The sequence below is a fragment of the Ursus americanus genome, chromosome 14, assembly GCF_024610735.1.
Source record: "Ursus americanus isolate L20-20 chromosome 14, mUrsAme1.1.p, whole genome shotgun sequence".
Classification (NCBI taxonomy): domain Eukaryota; kingdom Metazoa; phylum Chordata; class Mammalia; order Carnivora; family Ursidae; genus Ursus; species Ursus americanus.
The window spans coordinates 2,779,362-2,789,719 of record NC_142140.1 but is presented as its reverse complement, the minus strand read 5'-3'; the positions used below and the strand labels follow the sequence as shown (position 1 = coordinate 2,789,719).

Genomic DNA, 10,358 nt, shown 5'->3' with positions numbered 1-10,358 from the left:
CTGGTGAGACAGGAAGGGGCCTTCCCATGGATCCCGGGGTGGGGCACAGAAGAATCTCCAGAAGCGCCTGAACCGCTCCGCAAGTTCCTCTTTGGGGCGTCCGGGAGACCAGGACCGTAAAACGCTGCTCTGGGTTCTGGACGGAAGGGGGCCGACAAGCCCGAGGGAACCGGGGTGGAGCAGGCCCTCAATGCCCCTCAATGCCCCTCGGGTGGCAGGCCGCCCACTGCGATTGGGCCCCCGCGCAGACGCAGCCCGTGGTAGGCAGGGGCGCTGGCCCGAAGCCCTATGCAAATCAAGGATCGCAATTTCCACCAATCAGAGGGGGGCTCCGGCGCTGTTCCTGCTAATGGGACTGCACGGCACGCCTCCCAGCTGGTGCCTCGGGAGGCGGGGAGCTGTGTGGGGGCGGGGCGCGGGGCCAGTCCAGGATCTCCCGGATGTGGACCGCGGGCGGCGGCCGCCCTCCCCTGCTCCCTAAATTCCTCTTTGGAGCGCCCTCCCTTCCGGCCGATGGGCGGGGTTGGTCTGTGCTGGTTAGCTCCCCGCGCCCTGGGGGAGGGGGCGTTTCCACTGCGGCCTCCAGTTTTGTTTGGGCTGGTTTGCGTGGGGTTTTGGTTGTTAGTATTACCAAGAGATTTAAAAATACAGATAACTTACCAGAAGGTTGACTCTTATAACTATTTTGTCATATTTGCTTCAAATTCAATAAACAACAAAAATGAAAATGAAATTCTTTTCTTTTTCATTACTATCTCTCCACCATTTGTCAGGGTTGTAGATCACTGTGGTGGGAACTTTTCATTTTTAACATGAAAGGTCCGGATGTCCTCAGGGGCATGTATCCTTTTCATTCAGGTTTTACTTGCACATAAATGTTGAGGGCACATTCTTGTACCTGAGAACATGTTTTGTGATTTTCAAGTTTACATAAATGGTATCTTCTGCGTCTCCTGCAATTTTTTTTTCTTAGCTGGGTCATGAGCTGTAATAAGTATTGCCAAATTGCTCTCCAAATTTTCACGGATTTCAGGGGCACATGAATCACACCTTTCACCAATACGCAGCTTGCTTACTAGAGTAGTGGAGCGCCTCCTGTCCTTTGTTTTTATTTTTATTATTTTTTTTAGTTTAATTTTTTCCCCTGTCCTTTGTTTTTAAAGAACAAATCTCCGAGACAAACAGGGCAGCCTTCACCTGCCATTCAATGTGGCCAAGTCAGGCCAGGACACCAACTGGTTCCTGGAGCAGGTGGGATAGCCCTAAAATGTGGCTGTCTGGCCCCTTGGCTGCACTCCCAGATGGCAGCCCCCACCCCCACCCCCCCTCTACCTGTGCAGGTTTGGGTCCAGGCCTTAGGGGATTCTTTCCTCCTCTGGAGCCTTAGAGGTAGCAGAGGGTCCTCGGTACTCCAGGTCCTAATAGACAGGTATCTGCACCCACCCCCACCCCACTCCCCCTGCCGCTACTGTCTGCATCCATCTAGATCCATCTGTGCAAAGCCCAGCTCTTAAAGCCCAACCTGCTCTGTACAGAGGCCTAACAGACCTCAGGCAAGGGAGGGGCTTGGCCAAGGACACATACCTAGCCTGGGAGTAGTGTTTAAGCTTAAAGTCTGGACAAGCTCCTGTTCGCTACTGCAAACACTCAGAGGGTAGATCGGCGGTGGAAACCAGAGAGTAATGAGTGCCTTGGACTCCTAGATTCCCACCTGGGCCTGTGCAAACTCCCTCCGCCTTCTCAGCCAGAGCCAGAAATAAATGGTGGGAAGGGTGGAAGATCATTCCTTGGGGAAAAGAGTTTGGGCTCAGGTCTTGACCGAGTCCTTTGGCACCTCGGAGACTTGGTTTGCCCATCTGTGAATTAGGAGAGTGGGTATCCACAGTTGAACTCCTAGGAGCCCAGAGAAACAGATGCTCATTGTTGGGAGACCAGAACCTACCCACCTCTGGGCTAGTGCCCCCCATGTGGAGACAGAGTCCCTCAAGGACTCCAGCGAGGAGAGGCATGCTGCAGACTTCCCCGGCAACACTCCCGTGGGCCACAGAAGCTAGAGGAAGATTTGGAGGAGCTGGGGGTATCAGTGAAAGGAGTTGGACAATCAAGCTGAACACCACACAAAAGTTTTCAAGGGCAGTCAGGCTGGGTCAGGGCCCCAATGCCAGACTCCTGGCCCCTCTGGAGGCAGCCAGAAGAAAGGCGCTAGGAGAGTGGGGGGGAAAGCGGCCTCTGGAAGCGTGGATCTGCAGCGTGCAGTGCACAAGGCTCAGAATTCTTAACGACAGGGGCGCCTGGGTGGCACAGCGGTTAAGCGTCTGCCTTCGGCTCAGGGCGTGATCCCAGCGTTCTGGGATCGAGCCCCACATCGGGCTCTCCACTGGGAGCCTGCTTCTTCCTCTCCCACTCCCCCTGCTTGTGTTCCCTCTCTCTCTGGCTGTCTCTCTCTGTCAAATAAATAAATAAAATCTTAAAAAAAAAAGTCTTAATGACAATCCTCTGTGGAGAGCTTGTTACCTCTGGTGCAGGCCCCCAGTACCGGCAGGCTGGGTCTCTGGTTTCACCACTTAATAGCTTCCTTTGTCTTAGTTTCTTTCCATCAGGACACCACCATCCAGGGCCTCTTGTCTTGTGAAGCAGCCAGAAGGGCCCTGATAGAGATCAAGTTGAGGGATCTCAAAAGGTGGGGAGCTGCAGGCCACACTGAGCTCGCACATGATTTCGTTTGGCCCATGTACTATTTGTTTTAAACTGTGGTAAAATACACATGACATAAAATGTGCCATCTTAACCATTCGTAAGTGCACACTTCAGTAGCATTACATATATCCACGTTGTTGTGCAACCATCTCCGGAACATTTTCATCCTGCAAAACTAAAATTCTGTCCCCGTTAAACAAGTCCCATTTCTTCCTACCCCAGAGGCCCTGGCAACCATTCTGTTTTCTGTCTCTGATGACTATTACTGTTCTAGATATTTCATGTAAGTGGGATCATATAGTATTTGTCTTTTCGTGACTGGTTTATTGCATTGAGCAACATGTCCTCAAGCTTCATCCACGTTATAGCATGTGTCGGACTTTCTTCCCTTTTTAAGGCTGGGTAACCCTCCATCACACGGATACGCCACATTTTGTGTATCGCTTCACCCATCGATGGACAGTTATGGTGCTTCCACCTCTTGGCTACTGTGAATAATGCTGCTATGAACATGGGTGTACAAATCTCCGAGTCGATACTTTCAATTCCTTTGGGCACGTGCCCAGAAGTAAAATTGCTGGGTGATATGATAATTCTGTTTAATTTTTTGAGGCACCTCCATACAGTTGCCCCAGCGGCTGCACCGTCTCACATTCCCACTGACATTGCACAAGGGCCCCAATTTCTCTGCGTTCTTGCCACCACTTTTTTTTAATAGTAGTTGTCCTGATGGTAGTGAGGTGGAGTATTTGTTTTTTTAAGCCCACATTTTACAAGTGGGAGGTTTCACCAAAAAAAGCGTATGGTTTCTACATAAAAAATTCTCAAAGGGTGCTTCTGATGACTGAGCCCCATGTGGGACCACTGGCAGGCAGAGGCACCCTGGATGGCCCAAGCCACTCCCTGCCTCTGGAGGGGAACTTAGATGCATTTTCAGGAGGTGCTTCTGACATGGTCTGAGAACTGGGAAGCCGTCGGCAGAACCGGTAGTCACTGCCCCTCTTCAGGTGGGGTCTGTGTCCTCCAGCTGGCCAGACTGCCCGGCCTGGCCTGGTGCCTGTGCACATCTGTGTTCGAGACAGTCCAGTTCCTCCTCGCCCTTCCACACCTGCCTGTTTTATAATGCGGAACTGCGACGGCTTGGTCGTGTGTCAGCTTGGCCAGGCTGAACTCTATTTCCCACAACTCCCATACTCATAGGTTTCCCACAGGGTGGGCCACAAGGTTCTTGCCAGATTTGGAAGGAAGCCACCATTTGGTTGCTGATCAAGTGATTTACCTCCTTGATGTGAAGCAGCCCCAGTCAACTCGACTTGCCCTGGATTCTCCTTCGGTTTTGCTGACTCGGGTGTGTGCATGGTTAAGTCTGTGAGGAAGGGTCTCAGCTTCTGCAGGATGCCCTCATCGCCAACGTCAGAGGAAACAAGAACCAACCCAAGTTTCAGTCTGTCCCGGGGTTCCAGCTTGTGCGATGTCGGCCTGCTGGTGATCTGCTGCTGCTGTCCGGGCACCGCAGGCTCCAGCCTCGGTCGCAGAAATTCAGCCTATGGAGGCTAGTTCCTCAGCCCCGCAATCCAATCCGTGTGTACAGGTGTGTGTGTGCCTCGTAGCCCTCTGGTTCTGCTTCTCCACTGAACTCCGACTGAGAGGGGAACCTGAAGCCCTGCTGACCCTTCCTGCCTCGTGCCTGCTCAGTCGGCTTGCCGCTTCCACCATTCCCCAGCCTCGGGAGTTTCTGCCACCCTGCGGCTGTGCTAGTGCTCCAGCCTGGACTGTCCCCGGACAAGCCACTGGCTTGTCTGTCCTCCTGCACACCCTCCTCAAGAACAGGAAGCGGGTCCATTTGGCCCCCATCCCTGCCTCTGTTCAGCCAGCGTGTGCTGAATGAATGACTGTGGACTAGGTCATACGAGACCTCATCCTGTTCTCGCAGTATCTCTGCAAGGATCTGTGCCCCCATTTGCAAGTGCAAGTGGCCCCAGTAGCACTTGCTGTGGAAAGACCCAGGGACTCTTCGCTGCCTCTTTTGACTAATGGAGCTGCCAAAATGGCTAAAGGGCCCTCTGGCTCTATCAGCCAAGGTTCCATTCCTGGGACAGAGGGATGGCAGCACCCCTTGTGCTGAGTGCTCGAGCCCCCATCCCCATCAGGTTCTGTGCTCGGTGCTAAGCCTTGCCCCGGCAGAGGGACAGGTTCAGCTAGGTAAGTCTACAGGAGTCCAGTGGGTGGAGACTCCATCATACGGGTCACTAAGGCTTGCACAGCCTGAAATGGGCCTTTCCAGTGACTTCAGGGCTGTCCTGGGACCAGGGAGAAGTCAGATCTAGGGACCCAGGAGGTAGACCTGAGAACCTGAGGAGGTTTGCAGGGAGGCAGATCCCAGCCTCATGAGAGGAGGGAGGTAGGGAGGCAGGAGGAAAGTACGCTACACCCCGGGGGCAGGGGGGTGTGGGGAAACCTGGAGACTGACTGGAGGCAGTGTGTTCCCACCCCCTGGTTGGCTGATGGGTGAGTAAAAGAAATCTTTCTTGGCTCCATTTATAGATAAGGAAGAGGAGGCACGGGGAGAATAATCTTGCCCGGACCAAAAGACACCGTGGACCAGACCTGGAACGTTGATCTCAGCCTCTGGAGACCTGGTCCCACTCAAACCCCCTTCCCCTCCTTATCAGGGGATGTGGAGAGGAGCCCAGGCCGGTGCCATTGTTAAGCCCCTATTTTACAGACAAGCCAATACACGTGGTCCTTTGCTTCCTCCTGGCACCGGGGTCGCCTGCCCCAGGACATCCTCCTCCAGAACTTCACAAAATCCTGTGCCTCCAGCGTTCACCTGGAATTGAGGCTCCTCGGTAAGGTCTAAGAGACACAAGAGGTTGACAGTGGGTCCTGGGCTCCCCAGCCCCGTGCAGGAGCAGAGTAGGGGGTCAGGGCAGAAAATACAGCCTTCCCAGTCTCAGCACCAAACCCTCAAGCCCAGCTTTTGAACATCCTCCCCACTGGGGCTGTCACAAGGCTGAGATGTGGCCTGGGCAGCCTTCCTCAGAGTGCCTGGCATACACCAAGGGTTCACATGGGGCAAGTCACAGCCATCCATTCTTCAACTTGGGGTGAGGTCAGTGACGTGGGACCCATGCAGAAGTGCAGCTCAGCTGAAGGGTCTAGTGAGCACCCTGAGAAGAGAGGAGGGGAGGGGCCTGTGGGTAGACAGTGGGACACTGGGAAAGCCCTTTCAGAAGAACAATTTAAAGGAATGACAAGGTCCAGGATGTGAGCACGGGAGGGTAAAGTGAGTCAAAGGAATGAGAGACCAGATTGCAAGTGACAAAAGCCAATTCAAATGAGCCAGCGTAAAAAGCAATGTGGCAGTCAGGTCTAAACTATCTTCAGGCATGGCTGGATCCAGAGGCCCTGTTAATGTCCTCAGGTGTCTGTCTCTCCGTTTCGTGGTTCCAACTTTCTGTCTTGGCTCCTTTTTCAGATGGGCTCTCCGGGTGTATTGACAAAGATGGCTACTGACAACTCTAGCCCCCTGTCCCTACCGGGGGAGAGGGTGCCTCTTTCTCAGTAGCTCCAGGAAGAGTCCCAGGATTGACTCTCATTGAACTCACTGAGGTCAAGACCTATATCTGATCCAATGGTTGTGGCAAAGTGAACAACTGAACACTCATTGGCCAGGTCTTCAGTCACATGAACATTCCTGGGAATGGAGAGTCAGATCTCCAGGGCCAGGTGGCTTGAGAGCAGGGTGGCTTGGGTCCCCAGAAAAAATATGACCGTGTTCTTTATTATCACAAGAGTGAGAGGCCTGCCCCATAGAGGGCTGGTCCACAGGAGCGCCAGTGCTCCTGGAACAGGCAGGTCTCAAGATGGAGAAGACAGCCAGCCAGGGCCCCAAGTGTGCAAGGAATGGAGAGGGGGACAGGAGAGAGATGGGGGCAGCAGCATCAAAGCTCCAGACTGTATGAGCGACAAAGGGTGGATTTGGGTGGGAAATAGGGAAAGGCAGCGTGGAATACAAGGGACCTGAAGCGCACTTTGGGGTTACGGTGCTCACGAGATGTCCGCAAGGGACAGATGGTCGGGGATGGGGGCCTCTGGTTAGGAGGGCTCAGAGGAAGAGATGACACTCCGTGTGATTTTTGCACAGAAGGTGTGGTGTCCATGTGCCCAGGGCCCCAGTAGCAGCCCTTCTCAACCCTCTTACAACCTGAGTACCTCAGATTGCGATTTGGACAACTGGGGTGAGGGGTGAGCCTAAGTGGCATTTGGGCTTGAGTTTCTAATGTAGGGGCTGGGGATGGAATCTGAGGGATCACATTCAGCTGGTCAGGAGCACCATCCCCCAGAATCCCGGGTAGGCTGAAGCCTCTCCTGGCTTCTAGCTGCTGATGGCCTATTAGCTGGCCTGCAGGCAGTGTGGGACAGGAGCTGGGCTGGCACCATGGCTCTGCAACAGGGCACTGGGCACCCCTCCCCCCCAATGCTGCAGAATGGAGGAAACTGTTACTAACCAGCAAGTGGCCAGGACATGGGCTGGCAGGGTGGGTGGACATGTCAGCCCCTGTCTCCTGGATGCACATGGTTGCCCAGAACCAGAAAAGTAGCAGCCAAGGCTAGCATCCCATTTCCTCTTTTGCCCCAATGACAGGGCCCCCTACTGCCATCAGTCACAGGGCTCCATACTGGGGGGGAGGGGCGGTTCATCCTGTTCTCAAACCTTCTGCCTAGACAGCAAGGATGGGCAGAGGGACCTGGCTGTGACTTGGTCTTCTCCACTGGCAGGGACGCTTGGGCAGGGCGGGAGCCTGTGCTGGTTTTGCCCACCACTCCGTCCTCCCTCACAGCCCAGCCCAGGACAAGGTAGGGAAGACTCATGCTGGCACTGGGGCCCGCAGTTCCCAGAGGCAGGAGGCAGCGGGCAGCAGGGAGACCCAGCAAGATTTTAAAAAACTGAAAGAGCACATGGAGTGGCCACTTACCCTGTGGGGAAGGGTTTGCCCTGTGACCCCACTGTGTGCGCTGGGGGAGGGTAGTGCCTGCCAGGCCTGGGTCAGGGATACCAGCAAGCCAGGGGAGGGGGCTTCTCCAGTGATGCTCCCTCCCCTCCCCTCCCCCACTGCCCTTCCCCCCACCACCTGCAGTCTCTAACACAGAGATGATCTGCATCTGTCGCCCACCGCTAGCCCAGGCTTACCCAGCTTGGTACATGTACATACCCACTGTTCTAGAATATTCCCTAGCTTCCCCCTGCCCCAGAGCCTTCCTTTTGCAGGGTTGTCTTCAACCCGTCATGGGCTCAACTGGTCTTAAGTACAACTATCACATATACTGGACATCAGAGCTGAGATAATTCTTCCCAACTTGTCCAGTAACCCTCTGGTCCCGTGTGCACTCCAGATCAGCCAACAAGCTGAGGATCAATGCCTTCCTCAGGCCACACCTCGGGCTGTGCTCAGTGAGCCAGAGCCCAAGGCCTCCACATTTCCAATATCCTCGTCGCATCAACACAAAGTCTCCGTGAATTCAGACTAACTCTGCAAAGGCCCAGCCTGGTGTGACCTTGTACCTGCTGAGGGGCCCTGACCAGCAAACCCCGAAAAGCCAGGGCTGTCCCCTCCCCCCCACCCTTAGCGGGGGCCCGACCAGCCGATCTCCAGCATCTTTCCACCCCCGCTCACAGGAGATCGTCCCTTGAGGATCCCTCCGGGATCAGCCAGCCGCCCCCTCCCTCTCCCCCACAGTTACCGCCCCGTGCGGAGTACTCCAGGCTCCAGGCCTACCTCGCTAACATCCGGGGAGCCCAGGACCCTTGGGACCCCATCCAACCCAAGCCGCGCGCCGACAGCGCCCATCCCTACTCCACTCGGAAGAAAACGAGAGCGGTTCAAAGGTTTAAACAATTTATTGTGCCCCCAAAAGGCCGGCGGGATGAAGGGAAGGCCGCGCGGCCCGCGCCCCGAGCGATTGTTTGTCGCGCACCCAAAGGCGGAGGGTGGAGAGTGGGGAAGGGCGGCGCGGCCGCCGGGTCCCCGCGCACCAGGGCCCGGCCACCCCGAGGCCCCCGCCCGGGCAGGCAGGCGCGGCCGCGGCCATTGGCGCCTAGGGGCCGGTAACCATGGCGACGGCCGTTGCCAAGGGCGAGAGCCAATAGGGGCGTCGCCAGGCCGTTTCAAAAATCTAAAGCAAAAACAACAAAAAAAAGCTACGGCGGCGGGGGAGGGGAAACGGTGAGGGGATGGAGCGGGCCCGGGGCCCGCCGTGCGGCTCAGAGCAGGGGCGGCGGCGGCCCGGCCGGACAACCGTACAAAACCTACATACACTTGGGGTAGAAAAACCGAACGCCGGGAACACCCGGCAGGCCGGCGCGCTCACTTGCGGCCCTTGGGCACCTTGGGGACGCTGGGCTTGGCCGCCTTCTTCACCTTCTTGCCCCCGGCGGCCGCCGCCTTCTTAGCCTTGCTGCCTTTGTCCTTCTTGGAGGCGGCGCCCTTCTTGTGCGAGCGCTTCTCGGGCTTCTGGCCCTTGGCCGGCTTCTTGTCCGCGCGCCGGGAGCCCGCCGCGCCCGGGGCCGCCTTCTTGGCCTTGTGCGCGGTGGGCGCCGGGGCGGTGGCGGCCGCCGTGGCTCCGCGCCGCTCGCCGCCGCCCTCCAGCTTCTTGCGGTTGAGCTTGAACGAGCCGTTGGCGCCGGTGCCCTTCACCTGCAGGAGCGTGTCGTTCTGCACCAGCGCCTTGATGGAATACTTGAGGTAGGTGCGCCCGTTCTGCTGATCGAACCACGCCACCTTCTTGGCCTCCGTGTAGATCTTGGCCAGCGACGAGCCGTTGCGCTCGCCCAGCCTGCGGATGGTCTCCACCACCAGCTGGCTGTACTTGCCCGGCTGGTTCTTCTTCTTGTTGTTCTTTTTCTTCTTAGACGGGGACAGCGCCGCCGAGCCGCCAGCCTTGGCCGCCTTCTTGGCCGCCCCCTCGGCGGTCGTCAGCGGCAGGGCCTCCTCGAGCTCCACAGACATGGTGGCGAGCGGGTTGGTGGCGGGCGGGGCGCGAAAGCCCGGGGGCCGCGCCGGGAAGAGGAAGGCGAGGGGCCGAGGGGGCGCCGGGGGACTGGGGGCGCGCGGCGGCTCCAGGCGGGAGCGGCCGCGGCCGGGCCTGGGGCCGGGCGGCAGGGCTGGGGCGGGGGCCGGGCCGGCCGGAGCGGGGGGTCCCGGGCCGGGGCCGGAGCTGGAGCCGAAGCTGGAACCGGAGCGGAGGGGGGTGTCGGGGCGGAGGGAGCCGGAGCCGGGACCCAGCCAAAGCGGGGAAATCGGCCAAGTGAGCGCCGCGGCTGTCGCTACCGCTGCCGTCGCCGAAGCTCGCTGGGCGTGCGCGCTGCGCTCTGGCGAGGAGGGCGCTCCGCTCCGCTTTTATAGCTCCATGGCGGACCACGTTGAGAACAACAACAGCCTGGTCTGGAGCCAGCGCCAACTTGTGCTTCTTGGAGCCCCTTCCTCGGCCGCTGGCTTCCCGGCCCGCGCCTCCCGGGCGCCACCGAGACCACGGCCGAGCGCCCCGGACAGGGCCCGAGGCTGCGGCGCAGCAGAGAGGCGGCCTGCGCCCGGGAAGGGCTCGGTAAAGGGGAACGGAGGGGTGCACCCTATGCTGCGGGAGCGCGAGAGGAGGGGGGC

General features: G+C 57.6%; 1 protein-coding gene across 1 annotated transcript; it reads right to left on the bottom strand.

Annotated features, from left to right (window-relative positions):
* Nucleotides 1–8,580: 8,580 nt before the first annotated feature.
* Nucleotides 8,581–10,082, bottom strand: H1-10 (H1.10 linker histone). The gene has a single exon (XM_045812381.2). It carries the CDS (start codon nt 9,705–9,707, stop codon nt 9,066–9,068), a length of 642 nt encoding a protein of 213 aa, XP_045668337.2. The 5' UTR covers nt 9,708–10,082; the 3' UTR covers nt 8,581–9,065.
* Between the last annotated feature and the right edge of the window lie 276 nt (nt 10,083–10,358).

Coding starts and splice junctions, on each gene's coding strand:
- H1-10 (XM_045812381.2), bottom strand. CDS start 9,707: ATGTCTGTGGAGCTCGAGGAGGCCCTGCCGCTGACGACCGCCGAGGGG.